Consider the following 23,463-nt stretch of genomic DNA (forward strand, 5'->3'; position numbering starts at 1 on the left):
ATTAAACAAGTAAACCCAAGTAACGGTTCATCTTTCAGCAACAACTGAACTTATTTACAAAAACAGTCCTGTATCTTAGTGTCCATTCCTTATATTCTGTTTTTGTTAAGAAGCAGGACAGCATCTGTATTGTTTGTGTATAAAGAGGAACGGAGCTCATCTACAATCTGCCCAGCCTTGCTGAAAACCTGCTCGCTGGAGACTGACGTTGCTGGGATGCTTAAGATGCTTCCGGTCAAGGAGGCTACTTTTGGAAAACGATCAAGCGAAACCATGGATCAATGTATATATGCACCACCGCAGCCTTTGTCACTGACAACCCTTTTGATTCACAATGTGTGTTTGTGTTCTTCTGGTATAAGAGAGGCTATTTCAGTGCGCAAGCCTGTACAGCATTTTGTTCAGTACGTGACCCACCTTTGTTGTGGTCGCTCTCATGTTGGTTCAGTAGGAAGGCCATGTGGTAGTTCCCCACATGCTCTGGACACAGTCTCTCCAGCTCACACAGCAGAGGGTAGTGGGTCACAAACAGGGTCAAGGATTTCACCTTAAAAACAGGAACAAAAAATACAAGACGGTATACTTTAAGCATTACAATTTTGAGATTTTAAGATTAGCCTTTTCCTCAGTTTTCAGTCGTGTTAGGGGCTTTTCCAAATCAGTTTTAATCAAGATTGCTTTTTACAAACTTTGCACTAAATGCCTTTAGTAACTGAAGGTGGTGAAAGTTTGCTTCTTTTGTCCGCAAACCTCTGAATGAACAACTAAAACCCGATTGGGGGGGGGGGGGGGGGGTTTGAGGCCATTTTAGCTGCCATTACCTCAACTCTGATTCAGTCTGAAATAAATTTGCAGACGACCGCATGTCATAATCTCAGGGTATGTGGAGGCTGTCTGTGGGTCACTCTTACATTTTAACATGCATTCAGGAGGTCCATGTGATGCAACTTGCAAAATACATTCCTGAGTATCATAACCTGGGGGTTATTGAGGACACGTTATTAAGAGTATCAGAATACGGGAGCACAGAGAGAGGCATCCTGGCTGTACGTCACGGCTCCAACTGGCTCACTTTCTGGACCACAACAAGTGTAACCAAATGGGTCAGTGTTATCGACTATGAAAAGCAAGCTGAGAGAAAGAACTACTAACTAGGGACAAAATCACAATTAATAGAGGTTAAAACATGATTTATGATAAACTGAGATCATTTTCAACCGATAATCAAATTGAAAATGGTATTACTGTACAACAAATAAAATCTTTGATTCAAAAGAATTAATCCAGAAATGACAAAGACGTTAAAAAAAAAAAATGCATTATGAATGCCAAAATAGCATTCATATTTCAATGTGCTTTCTGTTAGACCTTTATCAGCAATGAAAGCACAGACTAGACATTTCCTTTTAGCGTCTAAACAGTTTTTCCACTGATGTTTTTGGTCTGGATCCTTTTGGTGCGTTGTCATGGAAAAGCAACAAAGTACTATTACAATACCCACACTCCTATGCGTCTTCTGAGCAGGAAGACAATTCGGGAAGCAATCCACACTGTAGATGTGGCACGGGTACTCACGTCTCTGATGAAATACTCCAGCGTGGCGTAGGCTATGGCAATGCCGTCGTGAGTGCTCGTCCCGCGGCCCAGCTCGTCTAGAATGACGAGCGACCGAGATGTAGCTTTCTGAATGATCTCCGACGCCTCTGTCAGCTCCTCCATGAATGTGCTCCTGCCCTTGTAAATATTGTCAGAGGCTCCCATTCTGGGAAACAAAGCAAATTACATACACAAATATATAAAATCCGTACTATGGATATTCTTTTAAAACTTGTCTGATATTTGCTGTGTTGTTGGCATATTTAAATTCGAAATTTCAACCGAATCAATTCAGACGCCAAAACAACTGCTGGACACATTAGGTGTTACTACAAAGCACTTGAAATAACATGCTGTCTTTGCTCTAGTTCTCAAATCAATGAATGTAAACACATAGCCAAGGCCACTTTCTATCTGCCACTGTGATGGAGGAAAGTCATTTCAAATCAGCCCTGTTTGTTGCCATCAATAGCAAAGCAAGGTCAAATGGGTTTGAGTTGGGGCTCTGTCAGCTCTCTAACTCTGAAGGAGGACGCTATCTACAAAGCGTCCAATGTGAAGGACACAAGAGGGCTGTCAATTAATACGACTATTAGAGAAATATTACTTGCAGATCAATTCACTAATAAATAGTAACTAGTGATATATGAAGGTGGTCTTTATGTAAGGTCTGGCTGCTAATTTGATTGCAGACTGCAAATGGAACAGGCAGCATGCAGGCAGCCTGAGTTTCATTGCCGTTTTCCACACTGGTTTCACGGTGCAGCTAGAAACACAGCTAGAAATCGGTTGAGAGTTATCAATACAAAGTGAAACACAAGCAGCTTTCAAAGCAAAGCTTGCACCACATGTTTGGACAGATATTCTAATATCCTCCATTTAATTTAGCTCTGTTGAACTGAGGATCGAACTGGCTTCATTCATGAACATTCACTTATTACAGACTGCTTATGCTCCTGTCTAAGTGTGCAAGGGGGAAAGTGAGATCGGTGTTGGATTTCCTAAACAGCCGCATGCTCTCCCACAATTCAACCATCAACTCAAATCTTAAATCTGTGTCGCGTTCAATACACAGGACTTGTGGATATTTTAATCCAGCCTGCTGTAGAACTGGAAAATCAGGAAAAAATATTTTTCCTATAAAAAAACCCCCAAAAAACCTAGATTAAGCGGCCCAACTGTATATGCTTCAAGCAAACCCAATGAGCACTCGAGCTGTCAGCACTGCCAAGTCCCAATCCAGCACCATTCATCTTAGCTGTAGCTCCCTTATGATCATTATTTATCTGTTTATCTGCCTAGATTTCCAGTTTTATTAGAGAACCTATTATATTGTAGCAGCGAGAGGACAAGGAGTTCAGCTGTATAATGAGCTAGAAGAGGCTGCAAATGCTCTTCCACTAGTGAACCAGAGTTCTGCGGGCATCTACAGAAAGAACATGGTGATATTTAATAGCCCACATACCGCTACTGACTATCATGCTCAACACATTATTATTTATCCATTTTTATTTTATTTTTTATAAATTAGACCGATAATAAATCTGTATAATTTAATTTGATAATTCAACCAATTTGTGCCGGCCCAAAATCCTAACCTAGCCCTATATCTCATCCAGCCCTGGAAATATCTGGAGAATACCTCAAATCAACTGTGCCAGAGGGAAACATAAATAAGGCTACAGTAGCGTGTGACAGGCTCAGTGACATAAAACTAATCTCTCTCACACATAGAGAAGTGACCGTTATCTGCTTTACTGAAGCCAGCAATGCAAATATAAAAGTGTGTATCCTATCAGCCAGTGCACAGCTACAGTATGAGCACCAAGAGGAAGCAGAGGTGCTGCATACAAATACACATACAGAGAGCTGTTATAATGTTACTGGGGCCTAAACAGCAACGGCGAGGGAAAAGTATTTGGTCTCACACAGCACTGAAATCTGGTTACTACTGATGTTTTCCACATAGTGGCCCATAGTGAGGGCTGTGCATTCTCTTCTGATACAGTGCTCCCTTGTTATAAGGCGGCTCTTTATAATGCAGAACAGGTTGTAAGGCAGCATAGCCATGGCTTATGCTTGTAATTACACTGGCACATTCCCGTTATAAGGTGGAACACAGACTGCATGGTCTCTTACCTATGGCTACCAAATACAGCATTATAAAGAAGGAGCTGTTATTGCATTAGCTACCATCAGTGCTTAAACACATATAGGTTAGTCATGTCCAGCACATGACAATCTTGGAATAAGCAGAGCACACCTTTGCAATGCCAATGAGAGCAATGATACTGCAGCTTCTAGAGCTCATCGGCAGGAATCAAGAATGACTTGAGACACTTGCAGTGATGATGCTCTGCTCAGCTGCTTACAACATCCTGCCAAGAATGTAACTGAAGCAAATGAACATCTGTGATTGAAGCAAACCGAGATCTGTGATTGAAGCAAATGGACAAAGCAACTAGACTGAATCTGCTGAATGGTGGAAGACAGCACTTCCTACAGGCCACATCGTGTCTCAGCTTTACATGCTAAATTCCAGTGCTCGGGGACTACAACCTCTTCTCATGACATGCTTATTTCTGGCAACAGGTAAATGGGCTGAGCCACTGTAGATCTGTTCACAGGGGCGGCTCGACTTTACCATTCAGAAACAATACCACTATACATGGAGGAGCTTTGTTACAGGCTGCAATGGGCAAATTCATCATGTGTGACCCAGGCTGCTCTTGAACCCAGAGGGCAATAGCTAATGCATTAATAAACTGCGCTGTCTAGTCTCCAAGGTCAAGCATTACAAAGTACTGCAGAAGCACAGCAATCAGATGAAAAGGAAGCTACCTATAATGTATTGATTATTTTACACTGTGAAAGACCGACCAGATGGTTGCCACTTATTGGACCTGCCTGTCATGTAGCTTAGCAACTCTTACTTTACAGTCAAGAGAGCACTACATGTTGTCAAGGGCAACAGCAAATGGATTTTCAAAACATTCTATAAAAATTAATCAGAACTGTTCAAAAACAGGTTTCACTTGGAAAATGAAGATGGCCATCCAGACTCAATCCTTCCTCTCTAGGGTGGAAAAGGGGGTGCACATGTAGCGGAAATGCATGTAGGCTTCTCCACACTGCCCCACACTGAGCTTGTTTCAAGACTGCCCATGTGGGAGGTTCCTCTGACAAGGATTAAGGTTAGAGTCCTGGATTTAGCAGCGTGGCTTTTTGTTCAATATATTCCAGAACTTTCAAACTTAAATAGCAACTACTTGGCATAGCTATGAAATTTCACAGCTATTTTAACAGATGTATTTCAAATTTTATGTTATTTAGATTAAATTTGTATCAATTTCTGCTTCAGTCCTCACATCCCGGTGTTTTAAAAAGTTTATGCATGCCTATGGCCCATGTCCCATGTTGACCCAGGTGGTTTTGGAACACCAGAGTGGAACCCTTGTACTGGTCCGCCTGCAATACCCTGCCTCTGGTGGTCTGCAGCGTGAGTTTTTAGTCTGCCACTGTGTTGTGGTGGCATCATCTATCACACAGTGGGTGTGTTACATAACTGAGTCGCTCAGAGAAGCTCAGTGCAAGAACCCACTTAACGGTATGTTCAGATCCGCTCCTCCTCAGAGCACAGCAGAGTAGGCTTCACCCGTGATCTGCGCAAGCAGAAAAAAATCTCCACGATCGCTTACTAACGGCATCCACCATCTGCTGTTGATTTCTACATACCCAGTGACTGAAAACTAAATTTCATTGATAGCTTATGAAAGGCTTGATGGCTCAATGATGCATCGGGGTTAAGCAGAGTACAGAGGAGCACAATGCCGTGATCATCAGGGTAAAGCAGAGTACAGAGGAGCACAATGCCGTGATCATCAGGGTAAAGCAGAGTACAGAGGAGCACAATGCCGTGATCATCAGGGTAAAGCAGAGTACAGAGGAGCACAATGCCGTGATCATCAGGGTAAAGCAGAGTACAGAGGAGCACAATGCCGTGATCATCATGGTAAAGTGGAGTATAGGGGGCACAGTACCATGATCATCAGGGTTAAGCAGAGTACAGAGGAGCACAATGCCATGATCATCAGGGTAAAGTGGAGTACACAGGAGCACAATGCCGTGATCATCATGGTAAAGTGGAGTATAGGGGGCACAGTACCATGATCATCAGGGTTAAGCAGAGTACAGAGGTGCACAATGCCATGATCATCAGGGTAAAGCAGAGTACACAGGAGCACAATGCCGTGATCATCAAGGTAAAGCGGAGTACAGAGGAGCACAATGCCGTGATCATCAGGGTAAAGTGGAGTACACAGGAGCACAATGCCATGATCATCAGGGTAAAGTGGAGTACAGAGGAACACAATGCCGTGATCATCAGGGTAAAGTGGAGTATAGGGGGCACAATGCCATGATCATCAGGGTTAAGCAGAGTACAGAGGAGCACAATGCCATGATCATCAGGGTAAAGCGGAGTACACAGGAGCACAATGCCGTGATCATCAAGGTAAAGCGGAGTACACAGAAGCACAATGCCGTGATCATCAGGGTAAAGTGGAGTATAGGGGGCACAATTCCAGGATGGCACTTGTCCAGGCATGTGGGATTTTGCTTGGCTTATAATATATTTAACAAACCAAAAACTCCAAGAGGTGCAATTGTAAATGGAAATTAAGAAGTCTATCTAAAAACAGAATGTGTACACAAGAACACCCAGGACACTAAACATAATCAATCCCTCAAAAAAAAAAAAAAAAAAAAACCTTAAAAATACAAGATGGGTAACAAACAGTAATGACGTAGATGTGGGGGAAAAAAGGAAACAAAACTGCAGCACCTGAAAAGGTATAAATAGGATATCAAACGTTTAACAACAAATCAAAAGTTTAACAACAATCTCTTAACACAGAGAAAGGTGAGAGAGCAGATTAGAAACATATAATCTATGGCAGATAAAGATGAACCACCTGTGCAAACATGTACCTTACTGGATGTACCTTACTGGAGGAGCATGAATGTGTGCATTACAGTTTGTACACTCATGGGGGCGCTAGGCATAAAGGTGCTCTAGTTGGCTTTGGGGCCGATTTGTTCAGCTCCTGGTGGGTTTTAGAGCATTTTAAGGCACAAGTGATGTAAAATCCAGCTGTGGTTTAACCAGCACCTTATTTTCTTTGATGTTGTACTGAAGGTTTTGGGATTTCTAAATATCTCGATACGGTACAAAAGCAGCAGGACTAAGGTCAAGTAGACAGTCTATCACCAACATGTGGAAAACACACAAAATATGTTCAAAAACCGTACAAAACCTGCAAATCAGTTTGAACAAACAAAACCTCAACCAACAAGGAAATCAAAAGAAAATTCACAGCAGCACTGAATTTAACTGAAAGTCAATATTCTGTTTCTGTCACTGTTCAAAGATGCTTTTAGTGTGAAAACAGCTCTTTTTTTCTGTTGCATCAGTTAAACAAAAACTCTGTACACATGCAGAAGATAACCAGCACAAAGATACCTTATAACAAAACCCTTTGTGACGAACGAGAGTTATTTATCATTTCTAATTCCACCCTCCTGTGAGATCTATGCATTTTCCTCAACACTCCCTGTGATTATATCAACCACAGGAAGGATTCAAATCCCTTTAAATTGTGTTTGACATAAAAACAGACTGCACATTGCCAGCAAATATGTAATGAAAACTATGCATTATGAAGAGGCTCATTGAAGTCAAATCAAAGAGCGGCACTGCAATGTTACATGTAGCATGCTGACCCATTTTGATTTGATAAACCACCGCGGAGAAGCACAGCTGAATTTCTTTAAAAGATGTTGTGCATTTTTGAGCACTGGGTAAATCTTAAAGCATATACAGATGCATGACTCTATAACCCTGAACTATTTCTTTTTCTGGTGAGTGGCAATGGCATTGTTTTTTCAGTCCATACAACATACTGAATTGTACACCTCAATATCCATCAACAGAGATGGAACCAAGACTCCTGCTGCATAGCAGTTTCAGCTTTATTACAAGCAGTGTATAGATAACAAGCTTAGGTGTGTCCCATTAAACTCATAGTAAAACCAGGAATGCATCAAACTGCTATGCAAAGGGAGTCTGAATTCCATCTACAGCTTAATTTTCTTGATAAGTCCAGCACGTTTTCTAGATTACTAATGTGGGAATCTGACTGAAAAGAAACTGAAGAAACTGTGCATATCCAACCTGAAATGAAACTTCAGACTTTAATGCTCTTCAATGCGAGCAGCAGCTGTAATAATGACATTGAGTTTTGCCAACAGTCACTTTGGCTCCAGTGCCCGCTTACAGCAGATGAAGCCCTTGCACTAAAGCCCTTACACGAGGATATCATATCCAGCTGCACTGGCAGTGGCAGGGGGAAGGCAGGTTGTGCTAAGCACTTAACCCTTTCAGAGCTACCAGAAGCCAAGCAAGGTATCATTTTGTTTAGTTTCGTTCTGCTATTCATTTAAATATCGACCACAAATGATGCGTCACTGGAAAAAATAACAACAAACTGCGTGAACAACAAAACAAGCTACCATGCCATAGAAACATCAGAATAATAACATGCATGAGACGCGCTAATACTAGGTACTGTGAGAAAAACTAAATACATTTAAAGACCTGTGGTTGCATTTAAAAAGTGTTCTTTCCTCGGTCAATAAAAAATACAAAACATGGAGGCTGTAATCTATTCCCACATTGCAAGAGGGCATCCATATTTTGGCAAACTAACTGCAGCCTTATCATCGTCAGGTAAAGTATTCCATAAGCTGGGTGCAGAATATCCAAACGAGAGAGCACCAATGTGATCTGAATTCAGGGACAGTGCAAACACAGCTGTCCGCTGATCTAAAGTAATATGCTACAGACCTTGTAGTCATAAAATAGGAAAGATATTGCGGAGAAAGACCATTTAAACACTTATAGCAGAACCAGCAGGTGATACCCTTTTCTTCTTCCAATCCAATGAAGCCATGACAGAGATCAGCTCACCATGACACGTTAATGAGGAAGGGGAAGTTCTTTTACGGATCAGAAAGTAACTGCTTTTCACGCATACCTACAGAGATTAACCAAAGCAGCCACTATACAGGTGTTCCATACAAGCTGTACTGCCTCTTCCAATTAAGATAGAAATGCACTAAAACTACCAGTCTAGTTATCGCCCCCCTGCTTTAACTATCCTCACTGAGGTCTCGTTTGTGTTCCAAACCCTGCAAGCCCTGCATTCAGATCACTCCCCCCAGGTCCGCCGACAGTCCTGTCTGGGGCTCCTGGGTAGACACCTGGGAAGACAAGGCAATTGAATCCCGGCTGATCAGACAGCGTTCTCTCAGCAGACAGGCTCCATTGTTTGTTAAGATGGCAGTGTGGGTGAAGCCATTCTCTATCTCTGAACTTATCAGAGTGTGTGGGCAGTGCAGGCCTCACAACACAGGCATTCATGAGTGTTCCAGCCAGGATCTCTGCTGCTGCTGCTGCTGCAGGAGTAACAAATACCACTCTGATGGGGTTTTCAAGTTTGGCTTTATTTTAGCCTTGTCTCTAATAAAACACACATGCAATAATTCATCATTAGACAGAATGTAGCAATTTTTTATTATTACTATCAGTATGTTCTTTTCAGAAAGCTACAGCAATGGTTGCTCCTCTATGGGACAGTGTACCTTTAAATCATGCAAAAACTACTATCATGGGGGTGTCTGTATGTCTGTCAGACTACCTGTCTGCTGAACAGTATGTCACAACAGATTTGATTTTTTTTTTTTTATCTACAGAATTCTTTGTACAGTTCTAATGAAACACGCCAAGCACATTCTTAGCACACATACATGAAGGCCGTCTGTCTGTCCTTATGCCTGCCTGTATCAAACAACAACTACATACAGCTGTAATACTCCACTCGTTAAGCAATCTTCTCAGATCTCTAACGAGCCTGCTGATCTGGCACAGCGCTGCCTCAAAGTAAATGCACAACAGTGCTAATCTGTGAGGAGACTGTAATGCCTGTTAAACACAGAGCAGCACCAGTGCCATCTCAAAACTGCTCCTTCACTGACCTGACACGTCGCTGACCCCCTCAGCCTCCCGGTCATGTCTGGGATACAGAGACAAGCCACTCTGAGCAGACAGGACACATTGCGCCAGCCCAACACAGCCGTCTGTCAAGCTCTGATCCTGCTGTGGCAACATGCATTTGCATTTGCTTATCTGGCACTTGTCTCTTAATGTTTAGTGGTTTCATGTCACTAGGAAAGAGTATTCCTGATCACCCAGATACCTGCCAAGGTGCCATCATGAGACCCAGTTCAGTTAACAAGATATACTGTATTGCATAAGTTCATGCACTAAATAACAGAAACATGGAGCAATTGTGAATTGTGATTTGCTAAGAAGATAAGCAAAGAATCTATATAAAATTGTCGCTGTCTGTTGCATCAATTTATATCATTCACATTTTCTTCCCCTGGCAAACAGTTAACTGATGTCCAAATCACTGGCCTGGAGTGACAGTAGTGACTAAGGACTGCTGTTCTATGCTGTATGTTCGAATGCCACAATGTTTCTGAACAGATCTACTAGACACACACACGCACAGCTTTCCAACATGAAATCACACGTAGATATATACTGTATATTTTAATATTTACAACGTAGATAAGATATTGAGTGGCACAGCTTTGTAAGGATAAGAGAAACTCAGCCCACAGCTGCTCAGTCCCTTTTGTAATAACAGTATTCCATTGCATGCATTCTCTTATCAATCTGCCAAAAGGGACCTTACCTTTCTATGCAATCTGACTTTTTATAAAAACCTCACTGAAACGAGCTAAACAGCAGTTATTCTATAGTGTCGGAGCCATGGTAACCGCGGAATGTACCGACCACAGAGTGACAAGTTAAAAGGCATTGGAGCGCCTAGTGGGATTGTTTTAAATGGCCCAATATTGCCCGAAGGAATGATTTAGCTGAACACACACACTATAGAAAACTCAGCACACTAAGAGGCTCCTGCTGTGCTGGTATCTCTTGCTAGTAATTTATACAGTGCAGTCAAAACATAAATGAAATGAGACTGATCGGAAGATGCTGTGGCTTGTACAATTCTCATTTTGTTCACATGGAAATTATTTTTTCCAAACCAGTTTTACTTCAGGTACTTGTGGAACAAAGTGCAAGTTGTAGTTTATTAACACAAAGCCAGACAACCCTTTTTTTATTGAGGACCATTTATCTTACATTTTGGAGCTAGATGTTTGAAACCTTAGTAGACCTACAGTATGTGCCAATTGGGAATGGTGATTTTAAAAACACATGCCTGGTTTGACACAAGAGTTCACTTTACATATGACAAGGGATTTAAGAAAACTACCTTATTTAAGCTGGGTGATGCAGAAAGGCCAATATACTTCACCAAGGATTGCACATCATTGTTTGTATTGATCTGCAAGTCCTACTATTACTCTTAATATTAACAATCATGACATAAAGCCCCATTAAGTTCTGAAGGTTATTAAAATCAATCTGAAGTACCCGTTATCAGTTGAGGTGAAACAGCTAGATTACAATAGAGACGCACAGAAGACTACATTACACAGCGGCACAGGACAGTGGGCAATTCAAGAGCAGATGGAAGGGCATTCCAGATAGGTGTTGGTAATATCAGTAGGATTGCTACGGAACTAGGTGGCACAGTGGGTGAAAAGAACAAAGTCATTCTAGTAAATCTTATCAAATTTAAAATTACTGCGACTGCGCAGGTCTGACATTTTCCGATATGAAAAGCTGTTTTGCTGTACCTCTGCCAGCTGTCCCAGCAAAACCTTGAAAACTTGTCTTAACAGTATTTCATTTTAGTTAGTGCTCATGATGAGGATTACCAGAATAGGCAGAAGTACTACAGAAACACAGCAACCTCGTTGTGATCCTGAGGTTAGGAGCTGAACGCTGGGAGCCAGAAGATCTCTTTTCTTCCTCCATGTTATTTGCTGTATAACGCTCGTTTCGTTTTGATGTAAAAACTGTACGTCAACAGCACTATAAAACAAGACAATAAAGTAGGGTTCCTATTACAGAGCATGTTCCCGAAGCAGAGGGGTTCAGGGTCGGTGTGCACAGAGATGCAATGCTGAAGTGAGTCAGGCTCTCTATATGCCAGAGTTCACATTCTGCAAGACAAGGGGTCTTTTCAGATCAAGTAAGTGGATTGTAGCCTGTTGCTTTCACTTCCATCCCAAGCCCGGGGGCATTATAGTTTACCCATGGCTAAGCTCAAATATTGAGTGGTTTTCATGCCAAACACAAACCTGATCATACCTGCAAGCAAGAGAAAAAAAATTGGAGGGAGTAGTTAATAAGGACTGTATTCACTGAATAATAAGATAAGGAAAAGCTATTTGACAACTGAAATAAATACAATTTGATACAAGGTGGGGCTGTTTTTGGTTACCTCATCACTACGACCCATTTACAGACTACAGAGGACTGAAAATAGGTACCAAGCTTCTAAACTCTGGAGGCAAGAGCTGAATCCGACTACTCTCTTACTGACCAGTAGGGGTCGCTTTAGCATAGCGAGGAAAACTAACTCCAGCTGTTTTTCTCCCCTATACTACATTGGCCACTAGATAAAGGCAATGCAGTGCCATATGGGTCCCCAGCCCCGGTGCGAGCAGGATTTCAACTTTAAAGGCATGTTCAACACAGTACAAAAAGCGTATAAACTTCATATAAAAAACTTTGATCAAAGTTGTGTTACCAGCAAAACTTGTCATTGGACGCTAAATGTAGCGTATAGATGTACAGTGAAAATATCAAAAATGAAGCCAAGGCATGCTCAACAATGGGCCATTGCAGGAGAGGACGTGAAGTATAAAAATGAACTCATTCTGAAAAAAAGGCACGTGTCGCAGAAATATTGCAATGCTTATATTTAATATTGTCAGCAGTTTGATCAAATGAATAGGAAATATCTTAGCTATGTAATGTAGGAAGGGAATCCATTAAAAAATGGAAAAATACAAACTCACAGGGTAAAAACAGGCAAAAAATGAATGTTATGCCCCTAGAAGCTGGAATAATTTCAAGAAAGTTAGTTCAGCCAATTACATTACGAATGGCAAAAGTTTATTATTTATTTTTTTTGTTAATTTGTTTTTGCCCTATCTCTGATATTCCAGCTTCTCCTACAGAAATGAATATCTCCCTGCTGGTTCTTATCAAAACGAATATCAACACTAATGATTGGTTAAGGAGAGGCTAATAAAGAATGCACAGGGAAATGAAAAATAAATAAATAAATACAACAGGTGGGTTTTAATTTAATTAACTTTATATTAATTATAGGCTTTCCATCAAAATGAATGCTTTTCCTCCCCAAGGAAGGAGGATATCCTTTGGACTGTGCTAATTAAAAGACCGCTCTCCCCTCTCAGTCTGGGTTGTAAAGTCTTAGCGAAGAGGCTAGCCATTAGAGTGCGAAGAGTGCCTGGTTCTTGACTTACTGAGACTTCTGTAGGATGTTATACAGCAAAGTCACCTTTCTAATTGTAATTTTCACAATAAACCATACTACAGAAGGTAAAAAAAAAAAAAACCTGTCCATCAGATGGACAGGTTTTTTTTTTTCATCCTTGAGAAACAGACAGACCCAACCTAGTTGTTATTATGTTGTGTGTAGGATGTCTCTTATAGTGGAAGAGATACTGGGCTCTTGTTCTTGCTGCTCAAACCATGAAAAAAAAAAACACAACACAAAAAACCCTACAATAAACTGATGTAGCGGAATTCTGACGGTGACTGGCGGTTTACTAATACATGATTTACAGTTCAATTTCTAGTCTGACTTGTAAACTTACCTGTATCTCTTCTTCCAGATTTCACACTCTAATAACCCAATTAACTTTGATACAAGCAGTTGGAATTAACACTATCTTTACGCTGTGGAATCTGAACTGAAACACCTTTTAAAAAGCATCCCAAGCTATTACTTTAACACTGATAACTTGTATTCCAAACTTTGCACTGGAGCAAATACTTCACAAGACATTTACCGTGGCTAACCCCAGCAGAGAGATCCAACAATGTAATGACTGGTTTCCAGTTACCGCTGGGATCGATCTGAATGAGTCTGTGGCTGAACTTGGTCTGCCACCGTTTTCAGCAGCAAGGAACAATTCATATACCCCTGGATTTTTACCAGTGGGTTGTGAAATAACCACAGCACTCTAGGAGCGTTCATGGAGCATTCTGTTCATGGAAGTATCGTTTATCCAAAATAAACCCTATTTAACAGCTGAATTTGCAGGATTACTTTCGCATCTGCTTAGCAACGCAATGCTGTCATTTGGAATAGCGCTACACATCCTGGTTATTCTGCCATTGTCATTGTAAAATAAATTGAAAGGAGCTCAACAATTTCCAAAAGGCCTGTGCTGCAAGTGTTAAAGACTGGGAAACAAATAGCCCCAAAGACATAAAAATGGAAACAGGAGGAATCGATAAGGAACTTAATTTACATTGTTCATATTATTGCCTCTTTATCATGTTCCACATTTTTTATTGTAATTACTCAAATGTTGGTGTTTAACTGAACTTTACTGTGTTACAGGTGCTTTGACCGAGTTCAGAACCTGCTGTTGACTTGACGTAATCAGATTCTCTTTCACCACAGGCCAGATCACCAAAGTGTCGGTTTAGGGTTAGAGCTAGCGCCATCAAGAGAATCAAGTTCCCTTATGCGTTGCTGTCAATATGCCATACCTGTTAGCTGGAACGACTGAAGAATAACGGAAATTTAATTTGAAAATCTTTACTCTTTAATAAAGACATCAAAACGCCTCCTGACGAGTTAATGACTATGATCTGCAAGGCACCTTCATTTAACTTCACCAGTGCCCTTTAAATGTCACAAGCACATTCTGTCATGAGTCACACTGTTAAATACACTCCAGACATCCCCTAAATTAACAGTGTCGAAATGGTAGTAAATTGTTGAAATTGCAGATATTGATCTGCTGGTGTTAGATAGTCCTCCATTACCGGTGACAGGCAGTTTTCACCTCTGTCAAGGAAGAGTGGAAACATTATTTCCTTTCACAAAAGTCAAAATAGACACAACACACAAAATGTTTGATAATTATGTGAATTGAAAACATAAAAACAGGTGGTTCTAAAATAACCCTTCAGCAACATCGTAGACGGCAGATCCACGGTTTGGTTTGGCCACCTTCCTCTCTGTCTGAGCTGGGATCATCCATATGAATATGTTATAGGGATATGCAGATCATTTCATTTTTCAAGTATCTCTTTTTAAAAAAAATATTTTAAAATTACATATACCGATTTAAGAGCTTCTCACTCTGACTGAATCATCTACCGATGGTAAACACCAGGAGATGCATTTGTCTGTTGAGTTTAATCTTACTCAGGACTGCTACCCTAATTCAATGCAGAGTGGACACATTCATGAAAATGAGAAGAGGAACTGAAACGGTTAAAAGAAAGGGGCAGATCAAATTTTGTTTTCATCACAACAGGTCACTATATATAAATTACTGTCAATCAAAAATTGTGTAGACAGAAGGCAAACGAGGGAAAGTATGGTTTTGTGTAATTAAGAATTTTAAGAGGTTTTATTCTCTTTTATTAATACCCAACAAACTTATAAACATTAAATGCAGTCACTCAGAAACCCAAGTATCCACACACCCCTAACATTCTTACTGTGCACAGACCCCAACAAGAACGTTCCGCTTGACTTGGACAAGCGCTCTGTGTCGAATTGGAGTCGGCAGCAATGAGATGAAACGAGTTACCTGGTGAAGATGCCATCCACAATCCCAACGACAGCCTCGTCAGCAGCAATGAGATGAAACGAGTTACCTGGTGAAGATGCCATCCACAATCCCAACGACAGCCTCGTCAGCAGCAATGAGATGAAACGAGTTACCTGGTGAAGATGCCATCCACAATCCCAACGACAGCCTCGTCAGCCGGCACGAAGGAGCCTATCTGAGCCATCATGGTGATGAGAGCCACTTGTCTTATATAAGAGCTCTTCCCGCCCATGTTGGGTCCAGTAATGATCATCACCCGCTTACCATCCCCCTGCGTTACAGGAAAAGTACCGGCATTACAATACAGCTTACACTGTGCCAGCAAGGTGCTTATTAAACAAATAAGAAAGACAGTTTAATACATTCTGCATCACACTGTCTGCTACTAAATCCAATGCTGTAAATAATAAGAATATATATACATACACTCAGCATTGGTGTAATTACTGTATGATCATTTACTGGTTTACACTACCAGGGTTTGCTTCCGATCCTCATGTTATCTCATTTTATTTCATTGCATTAACCCCCAAGCATTAACCTAATCGGTATTAACAGGAAAAATTACACCATTACAAACTGATGTATAGCGGTGTAAACAGCACTGTATGTTGTGGTATTTTGGTTTATTAGCAGTAAACTATGGTCCTTTGCTGATCCCAGAGCCTGTGCAACGCTCCCTTCAGAATCCCAGCACAGACTTCACACAGTCAGAATGCAAACCAGCACTGGATGACTCGCCCTGCACGCCACACAGCTGTGCTGTTACCAGGCGAGCCACTCGGGGACCCCGCTAAACTATGGACAGGACAGGTTTGGCTGTAAATTAGAGCTGCAGGAAATGATTATTTTGATTATTTAATTGAAGGAAATAGCTGCTTAAATGTGTCGACTGCTGCTTTCCACAAAGCTGTCAGCTATTCAAAGCCTCTGTGGAGAGCAGCAGGCTGAATCAGCACAATCCACATGACCGACCCTCACCTGGGTGTGATCACTGCTTGCTGTGGAGGAGGGCTCGATCCGAACAATCAGATGATCAGTTTGCACAACTCTACTGTACATTGTTTGAAGAATATAAATTTCAGTAGCTTCTTTTTGTCAAGAGCCATTTCAATAGCAACGGCTCATAACTATAAAAGAAAAACATTTTCTACATTTGTAACAATAGGGCGAGGCAATCCACACACAGACGGAGAGCGGGCACGAACCCGGAACCTCTTGGACTGAAGTATAGCGCCGATACCGCTGTACAAAAGAGCCGGCTCCTTTGTAAGGAGCGTTTATCAGGCTTATGTCTTTGTATGTGATTATGTCACCTACCAGCCCCTCCTCAAAGCTCAGGACAGAGTTACAGTATAAAAGAGAAATATTGTTTTAGGCCTTGGATAGAATTCATTATTCAAGGCACGCATTCCGGATCAAAAAGAAAAAAGAGTCTAAAAAGATAAAGTCTTCCAATGAGAGCAACCCTCGCACACTTCTGAGGAAATAACGCATGACTTGCACTCCTTCATCCCCAGTGCAATACTCACGAGGAGTTCAGTGCTGTTGGGTACATACTGGTCCTGTTCTCCCATCAGTACATCAATAGCAGGGTGCCGGCCATTCTTTATTATAATCTGCCTCTCATCGTCAAGCACCACCGGTCTAGAAAAAAAAAAAGATAAAATAGCAAAAGAATAACTGATGCAGGAAATCAAAAGCCTCTGTATGAAGTAACTTGATGTTGTAGGGGAGAAAAAAAAAAAAAAAGCACTCAAGCATGGAGCCACTCCCCACTATGAAGTGTGCTGGTCAGGCTTTCAAGATCGATTTGACATTGTCATTTCATGAAGTGTTAGGACCAATAACTGCAGTTTCCACAGTTGTGGTTGTTTGATACTTTTTAAAAGCGGCTATTAGGATAATCCAAGGACAATTCAAATTGCCTGGCTGCTTTGTTTTCACGGACCCCAATACCTGCTTTAAGACAAGTGGCTTCTTACTGTGGAAGCTTTCTGAGAGTTCTTACCGCTCCACATTTTTATACTGAAGAGCTTCCCTCTGCTCTCCATTACACGACACAGGCTATCACACTCATACACTGGTGCGCAGGGCACGACCAAAAACATCTTTAAACTACAAGCAAAACAAAAGCTCTGTATAGTTGTCAATATGGTTATGCTCATTAAAATAACATCAGACGAAATCATAGAAGTTACATTTGAGCATTGCTTTTCATTAATTTAGGCAGGAGCAGGTAGATGAGAAGCAAATGGGATGTGCTATTCCTGTACTCTTGTTTATGGTCTTGAATGCTGGGAATCTGGGAGTTTTTTATTTTTGTAGTCTGCTTTGACTTTTGGAGGCCCACCTTATCACATGCCCCCAGTATTACAGTGATTACATCCCATAGGTTACCAGTGAAGAAGCATACAGTAATTTCTTTCAGCCAAGCTTTTAAAATTGTGATAGATAGATAGATAGATAGATAGATAGATAGATAGATAGATAGATAGATAGATAGATAGATAGATAGATAGATAGATAGATAGATAGATCCATCCATCAGGATATTTGAGAAGACTTTTGTCAGCAGGCCACTCTGTCATGCAAGCATCTTGCTAACGGCTGTGTGTCTTTAGAACACTACCTCCAGAAAGTTCTAGAATGTCACAGTTGGTCAGTCATTAACTGAACGAGATAGAATCAAGACTTAATTAGTTACCTGCAATAATTGCTTTGCTTAGCAACTTCCGCCAATGAGAAGATGCAGTCAACTGTTGCTAGGTGACAAACTGCTTTCCTGATTGTGTGGTAGTGCTCACCAAATTCGCTGTGAAGGGAAAGAACAACAGGAGTAATATAAAATTACATTATTGAAAGCAACTGCATGCAAGCATTCCTAACATATACATTTAAATTATAAAAATACCTGTAAGGTTGAAAAGTAGCCTTCATAATAAACAAAATCCAACATGCCACTGACTTTTCTATGTGTCACTGCTGTGTTCTTTCCTTTTGCACGAACCAGCCACCCATCCATCGTAACAAGAGCAAACTTAACACTGCAAATAAGACTCCAACGGTTACTAAATGCACACACCGCGTAGTAAACCAATAAACAATGTACATCACCAGACGACAGCGGACTTCGTCAATAATACGCAAGCATAAATAAAGGGCACCAGTCAGAAGCACAGCGCCAGGTAGAAACATTGACATGCCAGGATACATCACACTGGTCTGACCAAGTTCCATCACTTTGGGATAAAGGATCTTATATTCAATAAGTTCCATCACATTGGGATAAAGGATCTTATATTCAATAAGTTCCATCACATTGGGATAAATAATCTTAAAGTTATTCAGTCAGGGGGGGTTTTAAAGTTTAATGAAAAAACACAGAACATGGGAACCCAGGTTAAAATATGCTAAATGCACAGAACATGGAACCAGGGATAAAATATGCTAAATGCGTAGAACATGGAACCCAGGTTAAAATATGCTAAATACATAGAACATGGGAACCTGGGTTAAAATATGCTAAATGCATAGTGTATCCATTGGAAAGGCCTGGTAAAACAGCAGAAATACCACGGTAAACTTTTATAAGTGGAGGCGTTACAAACGGCAAAACCCTTTTGAATGTTCAGATTTGTACTGGGACCAGCCCTCCCATGGTTTGAACAGGGAGTGTCCCGGGAGTGCGCAGACGTACTGGAGGAAGCAGTTTGAACAGGGAGTGTCCTGGGAGTGCACAGACGTACCGGAGGAAGCAATTTGAACAGGGAGTGTCCTGGGAGTGCACAGACGTACCAGAGGAAGCGGATCCACTCGCTGCAGCAGTCGAGGGCGAGCTGTTCACGCAGTTGGCCGAGGCGCCGGCTCTTCTCCACTATAAAAGGCGTGTGGAAACGGCCCACTACCTTTGTGCTGCAGAGAAAACGGAGGCAGGTTACTAGGCAATGAGCAATGTCATTCTTCACTTTATTATCAACCCGCCACCGAGACCTTGGGATGAATGAAACCAAAAATTAAAGTGCCATTAATATAGAAACTCTGTTTGTTTTCAGCGCCGACAGATTAGGTTAGCACTTGGTTACTAAGAAGCTGGCACTTGAAATCCAGGAGAAAAGCATTCCTTTCACATAATGAGAATTCAGTATGCAAGGGACACACACTACTGTGAGATTTCTGATCTGAATAAACAGTAAATCCTTTTGAAAAACACAGCTCGTTAACTGTGGTTTTTGACAGCTTCTAATGCAGTCTTAATTATTTAATGGCTATAAAGCAGCTCAGAAAGACAGATTTAGCAATCATGCGTACAGTATATTGGGAAAGGTTCATATTTTTCTGCAGCAATAAATGGCTAAAAATAACTGAACGACACAACTGCTACAGTGACAAAGAGACCGATTAAAAAAATTATTAGAGACCAATTAAAAAAAGGATGATAAAAAGACCATCTTAAAGATATTCTAATATAATGCAATCAAACCAGGTTACTACCACCCTCTGCTTAGTGTCACAACAAATGTCTTGGCCAGGATATAACTGGAGTCAATGGGGTTACTGTCACCATGGTGATCATCACACTCGGTTGTATGACTGTTTAATTGTGAGTGATATTAACCAAAGTTCCACTTAATATTACTTTGAGAAATAAAAGTGTAAGAACAGGAGGTTTACAAGTACAGTGCTCCCCCTTCATAAGGCAGCGCGTTACCCACAGACCAAAGACAGCATGGCCGTGGCTCCCATGTATCCCACAATCCCATTCCACTAGCACTTGTGAAGATATGGTGGCACGATACAGCACAGCGAGCACAGCAGAGTGTGTGTTTACAGCTTTGTGCTATACATGTTATGAATAACAGAAATTGTATTAATAAAACTGTGTTCTTGCTATAGTTGTTGAAAGTCAACATTTACACCCCGTCTCTCAATTTATATTAAAAGTGTTTGACTGCAGTGTGAACCTCAATAGTACATATCCTTATGAGTGACAGGTGGCAGTATTTCATACCTAGGGGTAGGGGGGTCAAGTTTAAACTGCGTGATTTAGTTTAGTTTACTAAGCTGAACTCTGATATCAGTCACTAAAAATATTCAGTGCGCATTTGTTGTTACTTCAGTTTACATAAGTACATTCTGTACTGCTTACAAAATAGGAGTTCTGTTTTAAAAATACAGCACAATGTTAAAAAACTAAGGAGGTGTTTTATTGGTTCCAGGTAGTGGTCTGGTTAACTGGCAATACAGTTTATAGACTGTATCATTGACTTTCACTGTACACAACTGTAAAAGTAGAGCTGGGACAAATATTCAAACCACCACAGGAATGACCACGTTCACATTCATTCATATAACAAAACATACGATGACTGTATCAAAAAGATGAAAACCAAGGCATAAAAGATGCTTGAAATAAATAAAACGCATTGTACAGTACCAAAGAGTGCACTGTAGGTAATTTACTGTATTATATTGTATAAATCATAGTGCTTTTGTTTTCCAGCCCATTCAAAATATCCATAGTTTAAAACAGTTCCACTGATGGCCCCCCCCCCCCCAACAATACAAAAATAAGAAAGAGGCGGTGTGTCGGCCCTCCCTCACACTAATGTCTTATTGCCAAAAACACTGGTTTAAAACATATTTGTAGGGCTGCATTTGAAGATAAATTCTAAATCTCTCTTAGATCAAACTAGGGCTTATTCAACAGAAAACACAATAAACTAGTACAACATACTATAAACATATATTTTCTTTTCATCTAAAAAAAAAAAAAATCCACGTAAAAAGGAAACAAATGAATGAAACTACAGTTTAAAAGCCATCGAGTTCCTCTTTCACAATAAATTCCACCCAATTCATCCCTCCCACCTCGCTTTCACTCTTTTCTATAGTAAAAGAAAACAATCCCATTTTCCATTTCTCTCCGGCACTGAAATCAGCTCAAGCCAATGCCACTCCATTCAGGCACAGTCCATAGATCCGCCCCCTCCCTTCTGAGTAGAATCGAAATTCCGTCCTCCCACACATTTCCCACAGTAGAGGATATAAAGTGTACGACGACACACTCCTGAGTGAATGCGAGGCGAGCGAGATTACGGGAAGCAGCGGCGGGGCTGAAGGTCAAGGCTTGAAGCTTAAAATTTAACCATTTCTTGTGCTGAAACTCTGCATTTCAAATACATTCTTTGATGGTTACAAAATGCTCAGAATCTCGAAGGCCATTGCAATGAGAATACAGAGGATATATAATGGGTCTCAGCGATGTATCATATCTTACTAAATGTCGGTTTTAAAATCCGTCTTGTGGCTTGTTAAAACACCATCACGTTTATAGTTGGGCCCACAGCCCCTCGAAGTTCTTAACCACTGTCGGTCATAGCAACAGCACACACAGTTTTTCCATAACAGCAGCACATATTCTCATAGCGGGTTTTCCTCAGATTTCTGAAGGAGCTTCAACAAATTCTAAACAAAACGCTAAAAACAAAGTCTACCGTCATCTTTGAGCAATATCTCCCCCCAAAAAACACATACAGAGATTTCATATAGAAAAAACAACAAAACAAAAATTGAATGGAGAAAAAAAAAAAAGGAAAAAAGAAAAGTAGATAAAGCTGTTTTTCAGTTTATAAAACAAAAACAGATACTATAATCCCCAGTCAGACATCACATCCTTCTTGGGACAGTAGTTTTCCACTATTCACTCCAGCCCATATTTGTATAATATTAAACCCTTCGATTCCAACTCATACCCTCATTGGCTACTGCAGGGCCCCATTGTAAAGAATTGGTATCCGAGTACATTGAACTGGCTGGACCTGAACCACCACATGGTTCAAAGACGATTGTCTCCCATTCAGCTGAAGAGCAAGCTCTGTAGCCAAGAGGGAAGTATGTGTCTTATGCCGATATCAGTATTATTAACTCATCAGCCACTGAACGAATCCCAGAGACTGGGTTTCATTTCATCATTTACTGCACTACGTCTAAATCCCAGCAGCTTTGGAGAAACTGGGAAAAATCAATTTCCATCAGCTGCAATCACTACCTGTTCTACTCCAGTCTCAATACACATACACCAGCATGATACTGCTTTATAAACAGCAGACAATAATTCAAATTCTCTACCCCACCAAACAGATACTGAGCTGAAAAGGTAAAAACACAAGAACTGATGGCCCAGCTTAAAACCCAATAACCCTTTAGTACAGAAAATATGGTACCAGCAGTCCCAGACAGAGGCGTGCTGTTTCAGGATAGCTTTGAACTGATGAAGTGTGTGTTTTTTAACCTCCCCATTCCGCCTGACCACAGGTTAAAACAAATACGGCTGTCCGGTAACAAATGTAATAATATTATTATTACTGCAGTCGAGACAAACGTGACAGTCGAGTGACAAATGTAACAAACAATAAATACAGTGTCGTGTGTGTGCGTGTGTAGTTACAAAGATACAAACACTGCCACTATATCCCCTCATCGTCTGGAATATGCACCCCGACGTGGGATAAAAACTGTCCCTAAAGTTCTGACTATAATTATGGGGGTATTACAGGGGTAATAAGGTACCTGTGTCTCTATGGCAGATGAATGTAGAGTACGTGCAAACCTCAATCATTTAAATGCATCAACAAAAAACATGATTCTTCTGTCAGTAGCAGAAATAAAATAAAAAATTCTTAGAAGAGCAGCAGTCATTCTAAGTAAGGGTTTCTTGTCCACAATAAAACAGTGAAACAGTTTGGTCACACAGAAAATTCACACACATTTCAAATACCTGCTAATTTTGACCCAGTCAGCTGGTACTTTTGACATCATGTTGTTCTTGATCTCGATAAGAAACTAAAAAAAGAAAAGCACTGGTAAATGAAGTTTCTCTACACATAATATGATACATACAATAAACTCACTTCAGAGAAAACAACATTAATCTCCTGCAACTTTACAGGCCTGTCCAAGACATCTCAAAACACAATGGCTTTTAAAAGGCAG

The 23,463-nt window shown here is 40.8% G+C and overlaps 1 protein-coding gene across 2 annotated transcripts in view; it reads right to left on the reverse strand.

The window, feature by feature from the left end:
- msh3 (mutS homolog 3 (E. coli)) overlaps positions 1-23,463 on the reverse strand; it is a 73,326-nt gene that overhangs the window by 12,637 nt on the left and 37,226 nt on the right. For both annotated transcript variants that reach the window (XM_041238148.1, XM_041238147.1), the window contains exons 16-22: positions 23,249-23,313; positions 19,267-19,383; positions 18,176-18,283; positions 17,001-17,115; positions 15,582-15,739; positions 1,576-1,762; positions 418-547 (exon numbers count right to left, since the gene is read on the reverse strand). In XM_041238148.1, coding sequence (XP_041094082.1) covers positions 418-547; positions 1,576-1,762; positions 15,582-15,739; positions 17,001-17,115; positions 18,176-18,283; positions 19,267-19,383; positions 23,249-23,313 — 880 coding nt within the window. The remainder of the gene's footprint in view (positions 1-417; positions 548-1,575; positions 1,763-15,581; positions 15,740-17,000; positions 17,116-18,175; positions 18,284-19,266; positions 19,384-23,248; positions 23,314-23,463) is intronic.

Source organism: Polyodon spathula, chromosome 2 (genome assembly GCF_017654505.1).
Source record: "Polyodon spathula isolate WHYD16114869_AA chromosome 2, ASM1765450v1, whole genome shotgun sequence".
Taxonomy (NCBI): domain Eukaryota; kingdom Metazoa; phylum Chordata; class Actinopteri; order Acipenseriformes; family Polyodontidae; genus Polyodon; species Polyodon spathula.